The 16813-nt window shown below is 35.0% G+C and overlaps 1 protein-coding gene across 3 annotated transcripts; it reads right to left on the bottom strand.

Moving 5' to 3' along the window:
- Positions 1 to 236: 236 nt before the first annotated feature.
- On the bottom strand, positions 237 to 16244 carry LOC146136588 (uncharacterized). Of its 3 annotated transcripts, none has more exons than XM_083395342.1 (10): positions 14782 to 16244; positions 14210 to 14261; positions 13709 to 13858; positions 12738 to 12938; positions 12105 to 12281; positions 11829 to 11927; positions 11253 to 11363; positions 8655 to 8783; positions 4092 to 4214; positions 237 to 1772 (listed from the first exon to the last, which is right to left on the bottom strand). In XM_083395342.1, the coding sequence occupies exons 1-10, from the start codon at positions 14830 to 14832 to the stop codon at positions 1660 to 1662; spliced, it is 1206 nt and encodes a 401-aa protein (XP_083251468.1). In that variant the 5' UTR covers positions 14833 to 16244; the 3' UTR covers positions 237 to 1659. The 3 variants fall into 3 exon arrangements, with proteins under 3 accessions (XP_083251468.1, XP_083251467.1, XP_083251469.1); XM_083395341.1 differs by having other exon boundaries at positions 238 to 1772; positions 12738 to 12941; positions 14782 to 15014; XM_083395343.1 differs by lacking the exons at positions 237 to 1772; positions 4092 to 4214; positions 8655 to 8783 and adding an exon at positions 8839 to 10760 and having other exon boundaries at positions 12738 to 12941; positions 14782 to 14917.
- Positions 16245 to 16813: the final 569 nt, after the last annotated feature.

The following is a 16813-nucleotide window of genomic DNA, read 5'->3' as shown; positions in this document are numbered from 1 at the left end:
TTCTTGCTCGCGAGCATTTGCCTTTAAACTTGCAAATTGATTCCCCGGGGCCAATCACAGGCTGTGACGTCACTGTCACCCAATGCCAGTTGCTTGAGATGACGCAGACGTCCTTTATCACCAGTCACGTGGCTATCTGTTATGATTGAGACTCTCAAAATAACGCTTTGCTGATTTGTCGATAAACAAGTTGTTAAGCCCACGACATATAGAGTTACTGGTGTTTCTTAAACTCATTTTAATATTAACACGTAACTTTCTAGCAGGTATATTGTCCCTCTTTTTATAATTACATGCACGGCATATGCAAGCAAAAAACAAACTAGAATAGTCACGCAAACAAATACACAAAGAAATATTTTTTGCTTTGTCACTATTTACAATAATTAAAACAAAATGTTCAAAATGCTTTTATGAGGAATGTGCTGAAGAACCGTTAATACAAATACAGTGGCACGTGGTTTGAGGTCGTAACTAACAATGGGGGTAGTTTATAGATGTTTCAGTTTTAATAGGATGTTATTGGTTTACCGACGACATTGAAATTGTTCTGACTTCTCTTTTTTGCCTGATACCGATATGCCTATACAACTAATAGACAATTAAAAAGAGTCTCAGAAGAAACTAAACTTTCAAAGAGCATGGAAGTGAAAAGTTATTCAAAAACAGTCTAAAGCCGTAGCCTACTTCTTGACAATATAACATCAATTAGTCTTTGTTCAAATATAACAAGCAATTTTTCACAGGACATTAGCGTTGAAAATCTAATAAAGCTGTCGCCCTGTTTTCCTAGGAATGAGGCCCGACATTAAAACAAGATAAGATGCATGTAATAAAGCAGGCCTGCACAAGTCAAAAGGGTACCGAAAGACCCCAAAAAATTCGCGAGTCGCATAAAGTTGCATTATATTTTTTTAGGTATGATGTTACAAAGTTATGTTAGTCATGAAGTCATAAAAAAATTACACTGAAAAACACATGTTTTTGAGGGAACTCGTGCGCAAATATGCAGCTGAAATCCAGTCTATTAAAAAAATGCGTTTGTTTGGTTAACACTGGCAAAACTTTCGATTTCCAATGTGGCTCATTAGGTACATAAAAGATTCGCCTATTGCTCGAAATAGCGTCATTTAAAGTTTTTTATTACACAGAAATTATCTGGACAAAGACGTTGTTAAAAGTTGGCAAAAATCTAGTTTTCGTGGACCTTGGCTTCGTGGCCCCTTCTCTCTGCATCCGCCCGTTTTGTAACCATGTTTGTACAAATTAATTGTGTTGTAACCCCATTAACATCACGATAATCCAATCTATGCGAAAAACTACTGACATTTTAAATGTTTGCCAAACAATAAAGAAATTATGTATGATCACTCAATACACAAGCTGCACTGATTTAAAAAATAAGTAGTAAATCGAAAAAAAAAAATTACTTTGCAGAACCGCCACGCCGGCTGCATTGAAAGGCTGCCCGGGCCGCAGGCCATATGTTGTGCAAGCCTAGTTGTCCTAAAGTCAAATTTTCGAAATAGAAATTGTTCAACAAAATATTTTGACAACAATTTACAAACACTAGAATACCATATATAATAAACAGCCTATTAATTGTGGAGCACTTCTAATGTGCTAGAAAACAAACAGACATTTAACAAAATGGGGGCTTTATTGTAAAGTTTTTTCATACTCGTCAAAAATCTTATTCCAAAGAGGTTCGACTCTGGTCTTCCAAAACAGGTAATCGCGATCGAAAGCAGCCATTATCGCAGCTTTCGAATCTAAAAATAAAATATATTTATATATTAAATCAAATATATTCAAAATGCGTACATAATAATTAATGCCTTTAAATTTTGTAAATTGTATAAAACTACACTAAAGAAAATCGAACAAATTAATGTTAGATTAAATTGCTATTTATCCTAAAAATAAATATGACAAAGATTTTTTGTTTTTTGGAGAAATAGTTTTATAAGGTGCGTTTTTGTAACGCATGTTGAAAAACATTGGCGGACTAACTAGAATATTATTTCTATTTTAAATAACAATTGTTTATTCTGCGGTCCTTCGTCGCTCTCTTTGTTAAGACAGAAAAACCGGAGGGCAATAAGAGAATTGCGTGAATTGCTTGAGGGCAAGAGTTTGGAAAATATTTTTTGCGCCAAACTTTAAAACAGGAAACCTTATAATTATGAGGTTTGTGTTCGATGCAGTACACAAATATTAAAAAAAAACTTGGCAAAAATATCGTTTGATTGAGATATGTCCTGATTGTCCTGGTTCCTATACTCTGAATAGGTTCGAAGGAAGCGTTTCCGCGAACTTTTAAACTTTTATTAATCGGTAACGGCGCCGAAAAGGCGATGCAAGGATGACAATTAAGTGTCAAAAAGGCGCGCCCAGTCGTCCCATACCTCAATCCTTACACCTTGAATGAGTGTTGCGAATAGAAAACTAGGAAAGTAGCCATTCCATTTGAAATGTTGTTATTCCAATCGTTAACTAGGCCTTTCATTCGACATGTCGATAAAATCCTTAACATGCGATGTTTTTTGCCATGTTGCTGTTTGATTCGCAAAGTAGCCATTCCATATGAAACGTTGCCATTACAATTGTTGTCTGGGTGTTTCGTTAGACATTTTAAAATCCTAAATATGCGATGCCATTCGTTATGTTGCGATTTACCTGGCCTTTTTGTCATGCCATTTGCCAAGTTGCTCTTCAATTCAACATTTTGTGAAAAACGCAAAGATGTCGTTCGACGTTATGCAGCTATGCTGTTCGATTTGTACGCGCCGTATCCGCAAATTTAAAACAAGTGTTGACTTGTCACGTTAGCGAACTAGACGAATAATATAGCCTACGTGACGTCGTAACGAGTGTATTGTTTCCACATATTCGCAATTTCGCAAAAACAGTCAAATTTAAGTTGGCTGTTTTTGCGACAGTCAACTTAGAACAAGGAAAAACATTAAGTATCTTAATCCCCAGAAATAGAACTAAATTTATAACATTTTACATTATATAAACACAATTATAAAACAATTTATTTATATTCTGTTCTTTTTTAACCTATACCACTTAGATATAGCAATGAAACCATTGGTCAAAATTGAAATTGCAAACTGGGAGAATAAATTTAATAATACTTGGCCCAACCGAACTCAAACGTTAACCCGCATAATAACAAAAAATAGGGAAATACTCAACTTTGTTTTTGAGAGTATTGTAGCAACCGGACTGACATATGTAGGCTAGCCTACGCTCTGTAAACGCAACTTAAATTGGTTCATTGTATTGTGTTTGAGCATTATTTTTGTGTTGTTCCTTAAAACATGCACAAAATACTAAATACTGTAGTTTGATGTTCTGAAAATAAAACTCGTAAAAATGTCAACTTCTTTACAACAAAATGAACTCGCATTAATGGCCCATGGACCATCATATCTCAACAATTCCATTTTTTGGTGGGCCTGGTACTGCAGTCCCATCAACCCAGCCTTAATCTGGCCCTGCCAGAGAGTATATTTTAGAAAATTAAACCTTTTGTTAGTGAAGTGTCTGCTATTTCAAAATTCACGCAACTCCGACGGGCATTATTACCAACTTACAAAGTTACCTATCTAATTGATAGTTAGAAAAAACCCAGAGCATATAGTCAAGAATCTTATACTGCCTGCTGCAACTGACCTAGTAATCAAGAGGTTAGAACAAGAAACTTCAGTAAAGTTGCTATTGAAACCGTCATCTTACGATATTACGTGCTATCGCATTTTAAGTACCACTTTTGTTTCACGTGCTATCTTATTTTAAGAACCACACTGTTTATAGGCGCTAAAATATTTTTTCTATATCATTTTTTTTATTAAATATTTATAGATTCGCTCTAACACTATATTTTTGTTGTACCCGATACCTAAAAACCAAAACAGCATAAGTAAACTTGATTTCCAATAGAAATTCAACCAAAAGTGTTCTCCTGATTATGAAAAGCTCGTCAAATAGCATGTTTTCAAAAAGAATTTATAGTTTTTTCTGCTATTTAATTTAAAAAAAAAGGTATAGACAAAAACATTCGTTTGGCCTCTCTGGATTACCTGAGCTGCTGATTGGGCAGAAGCAGTACTGGCAGCCAATAATGTCTAACACACAATTCTTTGCTCCACATGTCACTTTCGAAGCTGTAGAGCAGGTGACAGGTTGCGAGTTTGTTACGGATACTGAAAATATAACAAAAATGTTCTAAAATAATATGATATATCATCTGAAGCGGATCAAGGCACGGAGGGGCAGTGACACAAGGAACATTTACCCAAGCTGTATCTTTTTCTAATTTTAACCATTTAGTATACACAGATATATTTTCTATAAGGTTTTGCTCATTTAAAGTAAATAGTTTCGGCCTATTTCTTTGCATGTCACAACCATTGCCTTTTGGGTTCATGCTTTACGAAAAAAACATTGAGGTAATATTTTTCTTTACCGTTTGCGCAAATCAATGACGTCTTTGCAAGATTGATGTCGTATAGTAACTCCTCTCTAACTTTTAAAACAACAAAATGCAATGCATTTTTTGACGTTTGGCATTTATTTTGTGTAGTACGCCATAACGCAACTTGAGAAATCAGATCTGAAGATTGTAGGGCCCCCGTAACTAGAATTATTATTGATGCGCCCTGTATTCCATAAAGCCAAGCAAAATCAACTCCTAAATATATTTAAAAAGCCCAAATGTATTATGTAAATAATGGTTGTCCGAACCAGACTTGGACAACTAGATAATTCTAGTTTTCTAATTCAATGAATTAGAGGATTAACAAAAATCCTACTTTGTCCAACGACATTTTTAGCCTCTTAGTGAAAACAAAGAATTTGAATTCAAACTCTTTGGTTGAAACGTAATTTTCACGGACTAAAAATCATATAAATATGCTGTTGCTACCAGGCATAATATATTTAAAACAGGTTCCTCTGGCAATATATATTATTTTCTACCAACGTTATTTTCTACCAACGTTGCCGGATAGTAAGCCGAAACGTTGGTAGAAAATAATATATATTGCCAGAGGAACCTGTTTTAAATAAAAATCATATGCTATGCTAAAATGCTTAAAAATTAGCACACACACAATTGACATGCACATTCCTATTAAAATACTTCTCGAGTTAAATGTAATTGATTGTGAATAATAAAATGTAATTTTAGTTTAAATTCTAGTTCAAATTCGTTTTTTTAAGAATTCGGTAATTCTAATTCTAATCTAATTTAAGAAAACTCAAAATGATCTAATTCTAATTCTAATCTAATTTGGAAAAACTGAAATGCTCTAATTTTAATTCTAATCTAATTTTAAAAAGCTAAAATAAATCTAGTTGTCCAAGTCTGGTCCGAACCTAGGCTGGCTAAACTTTGTTTAGTTGAATAATAACAATTATTTTCTTATCTCATCCCATATGAATAGAATTTATCGAAATGGCGTTTATTTTTCAACAACAACAACATGGAATGAGATATGCCAGTGGTTCTCAACCTTTTTAGGTTACGGACCGGTAAAATTTTAAAACCAAATTTGCACCCGATCCGTTAGAAATTAGCACATTTCTAAGCAAAAAGGTCTACGACAATTAGGGCATCCAATGGCAGAAAAGTCTAGACTTTTAGACATTGAGGTCCTGGCAATGCACTAATCTGGACCTTTAGGTAAACTCAGCGTTTATGTAAATATTAATTCAATGCACATTATTTGAGTTAGGGTGCTGGTTAGCGTTTGGGTTTAGGTAGGTCAAATATTATTAAACTTAATCTTTTGAAGCACATTGTTAAGTCAAATTAGTGCATTGTCCGAGACCTCAAAGTCTAAAAGTCGGACTTTTTGATCCTTTGGATGCACTAATAGTCGTAGACCTTTTTGCTTTGAAATGCACTAATTTCTAACGGATCGGGTGAAATTTGCGTACCGGTTGACCTTCAAAAATCAGAATCAACCCAAAATGTAATTACGACAGTATGCAACTTATAAGCAAAGAAAGGAACTTTAATTTCATATGCGATTTGCTGTTTTCTTGTTGATATCATACGTGTTATACGTTGTTCTATTGAAGTTTTCACATACAACTGGTCTTAAAGTTTAAGATTTAAACGCGTTGTAGCCTACTTTCAAACAGTCGGGCAAAACACTTGCAGCATTGTGACGTACATTTAAGTTCAAAGAACACCATTAACCCTATGTTACGTCACAAGGCTGCCAATTACGGAACTGCCGAATTTCCAAATTTGATGGACAAGCCCAGTGTTCCCTCTAAGGTGCGCAATTGCACAGCAAAATTAGACAATTTGCGCAGTAAAATTTGCTTTTGCGCACCTACATCGTTCTGAAATTAAAACTAAAATATCTTCACTTTTTTGCCACAACAGTGTGAGCATTTCGCATTGGCCGTTTTTTCGTTGATATTTGTAACTAAAAGCAAGTAAACAAATCATATCCGCATTGACGATTGTGACGTAATAAATTACTTTGTCTGATCGGTTTTTACCATCCATGCTGTGTATGTTTTTGTTATCTCGCGTAGAATTAAATGTCTATTCAGAAAAATCAAGCTTAACGAAAAAAATGAGTTTAGAACAGTGCCGAACACAGCAGTGGAGTGTTTAACAATAATTTGAGATCACGAAACCGAAATGCATTTTTTGTGGACGTAAATTTTTAACACAATTGCAGTTTTTACACAATTTCTGTGCAGATACAGCTGTTGGATCAATAATGGCTCTCACAAATTGACAAAATCATTTTATTAAATGCAAATGAGCGAAATGTTCGTGATTCTTGATTGTGCGCTAAAGACATCACACATCCTACTTTTTTTTAATTAGACATTTTGTCAATTTAACCCAAATATTTGGATATTTTTTCACGCGACCGCTTAGTTGCCATATGTTTGAACATATATAACTCGATTACAGTTGCACATGTAAGTTTATTAATTATAAATATGTGTTTCGTGACGTCACGCTTTGTACGTCATCTTTAAATTTTTCACGCCTCGCCACAAAAACATTGATCAGCGGGCCCTGCCAACGCAGCCTTTAAATATTCTTGCGCACTACAAAAATATTCTTGCGCATTAGAAAATTTTCTTAGAGGGAACACTGGACAAGCCTTCAACATCTTGGATTTGTAATTATATTTAAAATTGTAATATAATTTGCGGACCGGCTGGAAAGTTGACGGCAACGGGTCGCGGACCGCTGGTTGAGAACCACTGGAATATGCGATAAAATGGCGGTTACATATTGGTAAAGTTTTCCAAAAAAGGCCCAACTGCTGAACACAATTTAAATCTCTACGATCTGTACCAGATTGCAGTACCGTAAACTAGTCAGCTTTAAATGACTATAGTCATACTCAATTCATTTGTTATTTAACTCAAGTCCAAGTATAGGTGTTTTGAATTAATAAAAAAGTTCAGTCCTAGCCGCAAGTTTCCCAAGTTAAGTGCCATTAGTCAAGTTTTAATTAGAACAAGTCAACTCCTTAAGTCCTTGTCATAAAAACAAAACGTTAACTATTAAAATTTGTAAACTCGACCGACTATGAGCAATAACTTAACTTAAAAATAAACAAGAACGCAACCTACAGATACTTTTAAACGCAAATAGTAAGATAAATAACTCAGTTTTAGAAAACAATTGCTTAATATAATCACTTCATTTCAACCAAAGACATTTGTCCAAATAACTTAAATAAAGTCAAATCCTTTATCAAAAAACTTATTGCTAGTCAAGAAGTAATTTAAAAAACTTTTTTCAGGTCAAGAAGTCATATAAAAACAGTGACTTAAGTAAGGTCAATGACTTAAATCATTACAACACTGCCAGATTGTCCTAGCTTATAAATAAAACTGGTCCAAAATAACTATTTAATTGCTCAAAATCTTACAATTTGCAAAATAAAGAACAATATTTTGCAGTTATTTTACTACACATGTGTAATTGTAAAGTAAACATAGGACAGCATAAAAGTAGAATGAACACCAAGCATAACATAGAGCCAATAAAATCACTATACAAAAAGTTAAATATTGTATAAGAAACTCGCCACCACCTCTAAGAATTGATTGGCGCCCCTGGTTATGACCACTGATTTATTTCAAGTTTCAGGTTGGCGAGTTACTTACGATACAAACAAAAGTGACTGCTCTACCGGTTGTTTAAGTACTTTTGGAAAGTGCAATAAAATCTATCGTTGATCTAGCATAAGTTGACCGAAAATGTATGAATAAAATACCCGTTATAAAAAATATATAGTTTTAAAAATGAGTGTTGTTTTGCGCACGGAGGTAAAAACGCCTTTAAAGTACTACTACTACTACTATTGTATACTGCGATTGGTATTAGAGCTGATCCAACACAGTTTATAAAATATGTTATATCCATATATGCTTAAATTTTATTCAAACTTCTTAATATTCCCCAATTATTCCAGCTATCGGCATTGAAACAAAACGCGATGCATCGGACATCTCATACAAAATATTTAATGTTCTTATATAGTTCATACAATTCCCTGGATCTTATTTCATTACGTGGAATACAAAAAAAATGTTATCATATTGAAGGTAATATTGTAACATTTTAACCATGATATAATTATCAAACGTACTTTGAGTTAACTTCAAGTATCTCTTTATGGAGGGCACCCATCTTTCCAACAAGCCTTCTCGCCAAGTAACGTAAGCTTGTACCCAGCTTGTAAAATTTCTAGCTTTTGATTGATCACTTGGAACTGGAGCTGCAAATTTCATTTGCATTTTTTATCATAGCAAATCTAATATTTTAGCGTGTTACATGCACTGGGGCAACAATAAATTTTGCTCATATTTGTAATCAAGATTTATTCTCATATAGAAAACAAAAACACATCATTGAAAAAATGTTCAGCGTAGTAAAAAGCAGCACCTACAACCAACAATTAGACATAATCGTACAATACTTTTACTTAACATAAAACATAAAATTTAAAAAAGCAACTAAAGGGCCCAGCCGTGTAAACATATATAAAGTAAAGATTGATAAGTTAAAATAAAAGTTAAGTGCAAGAATATTTGTATAACGAAGTTGATAAAACCCAGTAAAATCAAAACAAATCTGTAGATAAAGATATTTGTTGAGTTTCTTTTTGAGCAAAGCTTTTGTACAACAGTTTTGTTGGATACTAAACATTAGGACCCGGCCCGCGACGGGATTTTGAGCGGCCCGCAGACAGTTTCCGGGCCCGTGGCCACATTCTGCCACAAATAATAGTGATTGCTAGTTATTGGTTAGTTCTTTGTTTTCTTTGTGTTTTTAGATTCTTTGTTTTGTGTTAACATTATATTTAGAATTTAAAATAAATATTTTCCCATGGATTTGCTAAGAACGTAAGTTTGACGAAGAGTGTCGCGAATTTAACAAGGATTGGATGCAAAAAAACTTTTTCACTCAAGTCGGCAATAATCAGAATTTTCTTTCGAATGACAAAATCTGCCTGAATCCGAATGGTGAAAACAAACGATTATGGTTGCACATCAATCATACAAAATGTTTGGATGTTATAAGATGAATATATTTCGCAACTAAAAACATGATTAGTACTGCTGCTTTTAGTAGCGAAATATTGTTATCTTATAACATTCAAGCATACTGAGTTTTGGTTTCCCAAGTTCTGTACTTAGTTTGTATTTTACGTCGTGAAGAAAGCAATATGTTTGATGTGCAATAAAAGTGTTGCCGTGTTTAAATAGTACAACTTTAGCCGCAATTATGCGCTAAAACATGCAAGCTTTGGCAGTACCTAATCCGGCCCGCCAAGTACTTTTATTATTTTCCCATATCTGGCCCGCCGACCGGAGAAGTTGCCCGCCCCTGATTTAGTGCCAGCTTTACTAAGGTCAAAACATCGATAAATGTCGTTCCTTAACTTTCTTTAAAAAAGAACTTTACAAAAAACAAAGAAACAAAGAGTTTAGTAACATCACCTAATTGAATCACTTTAGCAGAAATAAAAACATATTAGACAAGAGTGTACACTAAATAACTTTGTTTGTAGCCTACCTTTTATGCATATGCGTTACATGCTTGCAGAAACAAACCAACAGTATAGAACGATCAATAGCCATGTTAGTTTCCACTCTTGTCTATTAAAAAAATGGTTTCCACTCTTGTCTATTAAAAATCTTGGCGAGCCGCAATATAATTTTTGCAAGATAACTTGAACGAAGTCTACGTAAATTTACTAACTATTTTAAAATTTATATTGCAGATATGTCAATGTTATGTACATGCAAATTTTCCGACGCATGCAATGCTTTGCAATAAAACGTCAAAAACCGTACATGCTCATGGATTTTTGTGTAAAAGGATTGCTTATATGGGATGAGAAAAGGCAATTGTACCACATAATTGTTCGTTACAGTTATGATACGCATAAAAAGAATGTGGTAAAACACCGCATTCAAAAAATTACAGATTGTCCTATCGTCATTGTTGCATAGGTATACACAAAAGGGTAAAATATGAACGTAAGCAATGTATATGAAAGATCTCTAAAACTGAAATTGCAAATACGACAGTGTTGAAGCTCATAGCGTTTCGTCGACTTTGGAACAACGCAATATCTCGTGTGAGTTTGCAATATCAATCGTCTTCCCTTCATTTCAAGCTGTTTGCGTGAGTTATGAAGGCAGGAACCAGCAACAGGCGATGAGTAGGGAGAAAATAAGCAGCAAATCTACACACGCAAGTACATGCTGGGTGTTAGATACAATTTCATCACCCCACACAAAAACAAAGCATGAATGCATTTCACCTTCTCAGTGCAAACCTTTAAAAGCACGAGGTATATATATTTTTATTTATAGGCCGAAAATCAATTGCAAGACTACAAATGGAGGTGAATGGCTGCTGCCATGAACTACTGCAACACGAACACGAAAGATGAGTTGTATGCTGATTGCGAGTTAACTATACGCGTTTAACAGATTTAGCTATGCTGCATGCCGTGTAAGAGCATTTTTTAGAATTTTTTTTCAGGAATTGGCTTTTCACCATGTAATTTCTCGGGAAAGTTGTTTCTTGGTTCTCTGGCCATGAATATGTTTTTCGCAAAGTTTTCCAACAAACGAAAACATTTTGATTCCACTAATACCTTTTCCGGTACTCTACATGTAACAATAAATACCTACATGCAAAGTAAAAAATATTCAAAAACCTAAATACTTACTTGGAGTTGGATAAACGGATCCACATCCAGGATCTTCATTCTTAAATACGAGCACCTGGCCTGTGGCGGAACAATCAACCCTTGTACAATTGGTCGATATAATCACTTCGCCTGAAAACGTACGTGAAGATAAATTCTTGTTTAAAAACGATTTGTTTGACTATTTTTTAAATTCTTAGTAAAGGATAAAGAAAAAAGTAAAAAGGATAAGAAACATGTTAGGAATAAAACAACAAAAAACACGTAGGACCAAAAATAATCTAAAATTGTTAGAAATATGCTTTTGTTGTATCGCTAATTGTGTTCTTATCGTGTTGTTACTCGCGTTTTTCTTGCATTTTTCCTTTCTATGCTTTGTAACATTATACTACGACCGTTCAGTGTCATTCACCCTGACGAAGGCAATTTGCATCGGTTACCGAAACGTTGGTTAATAATTACAATTACCAGAGGAGCTGCTTTTGATCAATATAGATTTTGATTATTTTTCAAACCAATCCGATTCATGGTATTTAAGTCACTAGCAGTGTTTTAGATTTTTTAATAACGTTAAGAGTGCATTAAAAACATATCTACCAGCAGGGTACGTTTGTCCCTCGTACAAACATGTGACTTGCGTAGAGGGATTTGGCGTTGTTGGACTTGAAACAGTGGTGCTCTGTTGAGTTGTACTTCCTGCGAATAAGCATTTTTATTAAGCATACTGCATCAGCGTTAGGAAAATACGTTGTGTGCCGCGGCAGATCAATCAGAATCTTATAGCTGTTTTGGAATGAATCTAGTGATGAAAATTTGCCATTTTTTTTTAATTTTTAGGGGGCACTACGATAGGTAGAAACCTAAGTTACTTACCACTCCCGACACAATCGCTTTCATCTGAAAGGTTGTCGCAGTCGTTCACTCCGTCACAAACTGCTATCCTAGAAAGACAAACGCCATCCCCGCAATCGAAATCATCGCCTTCACAAGCACCGTAATCGGGAATAGTTGTAGTCGTGGTCGACCCGGTTGTGGCACCGGCCGTTGTGGCTATAAATAAGTGATACTTTGTTTTTGGGCGTAGTTAGATTTACAAGTAACGCTAAAATTACCTTTATTTAACTTTTTTTTTAAATCAAGCATCCTACATCAAAAATTGTTCAAAAATTGGCTGCATTTGTTTATACATATTGCACGATACAACCTTGCTTGACGCAACTTACGAATTTCAGTTTGCAGATTCCGCACACGTTATTAACAAGAAATTATTAAACAATACATTTCTTATGGGAAGTTCACCGCTTACGCAAAATGTATATTTCATTTTTTATTTTTTCTAACTATCTAAATGCATCATTTTCTTATCACTTTTGTTTGTGTGTTTTGTAGGGACATTTATATGCTAGTTAATGTGACTCCTCTATTCATCTGGCCTCTCTTGTGGAAGGTGTCACAATCCCATAAGGTGGCCATCCCTGGTCTGAACTAAACCGAAATGTTGCTCACCTGGAGGGCAATTAAACTCGTCGGAATTATCACTACAGTCATTCGTCTGATCGCACCGAGCCACAAGTGGAATGCAAAATCCATCTTCCACACAAGTAAACTCCTCTCCGTCAATGCAGCCGTAGTCATAGTCAGTTGATGTGGTTGTAACCACTGTTGTGGTGGGTTGAACAGTGGCCGTAGTTTGCTTTACCGTCGAAACTGCTAAAAGTATACAGCAACAATTTTAACAAAATGAAATTACATTTCAACAAAGGGCCTGTATACAGAGGCGTAGCTAGGGGGGTGCGGTGGTGTACATATGTCCCCGGGCGCCAAGGTACAGGAACGCCAAAATGACGCTTTTAAAAGCCAAAATGAGGCTGATTGTTCTTTAAATACAACGTTCTATTAAAATTTGAATCGTTTTTTTCGTATAAAGTAAGGTATGCTATGTTATTGTAGTAGAAAATGTGATTAAACATGGAGGAGGGGGCGCCAATTTTATAGTTTGCCCCAGGGCGCAAAACACCCTGGCTACACCTCTGCCTGTAGAGTAGACTATTTCAAAAACTGAGAACACTTCAAAAAAACTGGTTTTGAGTATTTCAAAAACTGATTTTGAGTGAAAATTAGTTCAGCAATAAACTTCGAAAAGCGAGCGTGTATTAACTGTCTACAGTGGTTCACACCATATTTATTGACGCGACCCCTTTGGCAAAATGTTTACGATGTGTAGACTGATTGTTTGGAAATTTGGCACAGATTTCACATTTTGTTAAAACAAAAGTTAGCCTGGTTCAAAAAAAGTTTGCGACTTACTGGTCTAGTATTGAACCAACACCGCTGTGGCATTTACACTCGATCGAGTGTTCGGGAACGAGCATTGCTACATAAACAAATATAACAATGTCGACATAAACAAATATAACAATGTCGACATAAACAAATATAACAATGTCGAAATGTCAGTATAATACAACTTTACTAACTCGTGCAGTTCTGTTCGTCTGACTTGTCGCCACAGTCATCCTGGCCGTTGCACAGATCAGTTGTTTTCACACAAAACGACTCATGGGCGCAAAGAAACTCATCATCAAGACAGACTGTCACGTTGTAATCATAATTGTAATCGTAAGTTGCTGGAAAAGAAAAATGTAAAATTATTTTAAAAAGGCGGTTTATAGAGACGGCCGATTTGTTTCACATGCATGCACTCCGCCCTCTAAAGGAGATTACTAAAACAAGACAGTTTAATATGTGGTATAGTGGTACGCAAAACGTTTCAGATGATTTGTTTTTTAAGGTTTTTGTAGAGTTTCGCGAGTGCCGTGAATTATCTACGGGTTATTCGACCTATATTTGTTTATAGCAGGGGTCACCAACTTATTCTTGGTCTATGGTCACAGTCAAATAGTTCTTGACCGTAATAAACTTTAAATGATTTTTTTTTCAATTAAAAATATAAAAGATTTTGTGAAAATGCATTTTACCTTTTTTCGCTGGCTCTTCTGACCTGCTATTTACTAGCAATTGGGTGGACACCTAAAAACATAAATACAATTGTGCTGGAAAAAGAACGGACATATTTTTAAAACCAAACAAAGTTGTCTGTTTGTTAAAACAAAACATAAGTCGGAATTTAAAATTAACCGAACGTAACATGGCGATAACGACGGTTACTTCAAAGATATTTAAATGATTGTTTTCAGGCATATTTAAAGTTAAATATTTTATAAGATGTCAAAATAGTGTATTTCGCCAATTTATGGCTTTGTGGCATGAAAAAAAATATTACAAAACATTTTGTAAACATAAAACTAATTGGTAATGATAATCAGTATATAAACAAATGTCATTAATTGGACAAACTTTGCTAACCAAATTGTAGAACAGGAGATGTCTAAAATACTTTGCTGTATAAATATTGAATTGCTCAAGACTACGACTATAGTAGTTGACAAATCAAGGGGAAACTTACGTTCCAAACTTAAGGTTTGAAACAACAAATAAACATGTTACGAAATTGCCTTTATTTAGTTGTAAAGGTTTTCAGTTGACTTACCGTTGTGCAAATGAAAAATCCTAACGTCAAAACAAGATAACACCGCTCCATATTTTAATGCAATATTAAAGTACTACTTTTTCAGTTTTATTAAAACACTATTTCCTATAACAACTTCAAATAATAAAGTTTTTATTAAACAGATTTATTTAAATTGTAGTTGCTTAAATGAGGTTCAGCAAATAGCATTACGTGTTTTTAAAGTATGCTTTTATAAAGTTGGTCAGCAGGCCATGCCGCGCCAAACGATATACAGCATATTTGTGTAAGAGTTTGCAAGAGAACTCTTTTAACAATTTATTGCATTTAATGACGTCACGCTATCACGTAGGCTACCTTTGTGACGTCTCATCTGAAAACTTTCGATCTCAACAAAAATCTTCCATCCGGCTCCACTCTTTGTAAGGTCGCTTTTAGGTTCTGGCTGAATAAAATCAAACACACTCGCCACTTCTATCTTTAGCACTTTGACAACACCTTAGTCTTCAAAGAACGCTATAAAAGTCCAAGCCCATAAAAGGTTATCCTATCTGATAATAAAACAGACAGTATCAAGCGTTTGCTGTGACTGGTGACTTTGAACATGATATGACGTGAAGTACGACTGTACAGCAAAATGCACGGAATGCTCGAGGCAAAGCGTCTGTACGAACAATCGTCTTTGACGAAATTTTGAACGGCACCACCGGAACCGCTCAAGCGAAAAATCGCGTTTTGTCTGAATCACTTACAAAGCAAACCACAAGTCGCTGTGCTTTTACGAACGCGCGTGATGTTTTTATTTGGTTGTTGCTGACTGGAAGTGATTAACACATATATAGATGTTTTCAAACAAATGTTAGAACAGTTTTGCCTAGGATACAAAAGCGTTCATAAAATGACGTAAACAAAGTATGAACAGAATTCTCGACGAACCGGTGATCAGTTTGCCAGGCTTCTTCTTAAACGAAGCAAAGTCTTATGTCTTGACAGTTTGACAGTTATAATATTACAACAATGCAACTGCAAAGACAGAATGCCACAGTTTTAACTTTGCCCACCACTCTGAATGCAGTCTAGGAAAATTTTCTAAACATTTGCAACACATTCTTAAAACTAATCTAACAACTGACAAATTTAAAAGCGGATTAATGGAAAGAAGAAATAGGAACCACAGCCCACAAATCATCGTTTTTCTTAAAATAGGTGAAACCGCTTCCTACGCGTTTTAAATGAAACACAACCGGTGGGCGTGACGAATACGTTCAACAAATAAAAGTCCTACTTCCCTGGAAATCTTATATTTTTATTTTTTAGCCATGATCAATAATTCTATTTACTGTTCAGTTCTTGATGCCGGTAAACTCTATTTGGTAATCGCTGTTCTGTGTAAAAAAATTACCGTAACTAAGGTGTCCGATTAGCCTGACAGGTTGCTCTAGCACTATGTGCGGCTCTCCCTGATCATAAATCACCTGTGAGTGATTCAGCGTGAAAGCCCAACTCGTGAGTTGCATAAGGATGACCGACCAGCTAGATGAAGGCATAAAATGGGCCGCAAAAACCGGGTAACAATTAACACTGATTACATAAAGCGCTATGGCCAAAATGGATATAATATTATTAATACTTTTATTGAAAGACACGTTTATTAAAAAGCGCAAATTTTTCGCCAAAGCACGTTCCTTTTTGTAAAAATATGACTTCTTAATCACTCTGCTGACCCTTAACGTTTTAGTGAATATTACACAATATCCACCTTATCACCTCGTTACACATTAAACTTGCTTTGCTATACTGAAACGCACAGCATGTACGCGACATAACAATGCTTACTTGGCAAACAAACCTTGAAGCAAGAGCGACCCTAACCTTGACTGTATCTGTATTTAAGTGCAATCGAGCAAACGCTTCCTTAACCCTGGTTCATATTTTGTACATATTCAAGCTTCTAAATTCAGCAAATGAAATGCGACAATCGGTGTGGGTATATGTTAAGCATAACTGAACAAAAGTAAATTCAGTCACTTGTAGTACAACGCACGAAAAAAAC

Source organism: Ascidiella aspersa, chromosome 8 (genome assembly GCF_963924565.1).
Source record: "Ascidiella aspersa chromosome 8, kaAscAspe10.2, whole genome shotgun sequence".
NCBI classification, from domain to species: domain Eukaryota; kingdom Metazoa; phylum Chordata; class Ascidiacea; order Phlebobranchia; family Ascidiidae; genus Ascidiella; species Ascidiella aspersa.
This window is presented reverse-complemented; position numbering and strand designations above follow the sequence as displayed.

Bases quoted from the DNA above. Each gene is read 5' to 3' on its own strand.
- LOC146136588 (XM_083395341.1), bottom strand. From the start codon at position 14,832: ATGGAGCGGTGTTATCTTGTTTTGACGTTAGGATTTTTCATTTGCACA. The intron at 13,859-14,209 runs GTAAAATGCATT...TTTCTTTTCCAG, and splicing joins AGAAGAGCCAGCGAAAAAAG to CAACTTACGATTACAATTAT. The intron at 8,784-11,252 runs GTAAGTATTTAG...TGAAATTTGCAG, and splicing joins ATCCGTTTATCCAACTCCAA to CTCCAGTTCCAAGTGATCAA.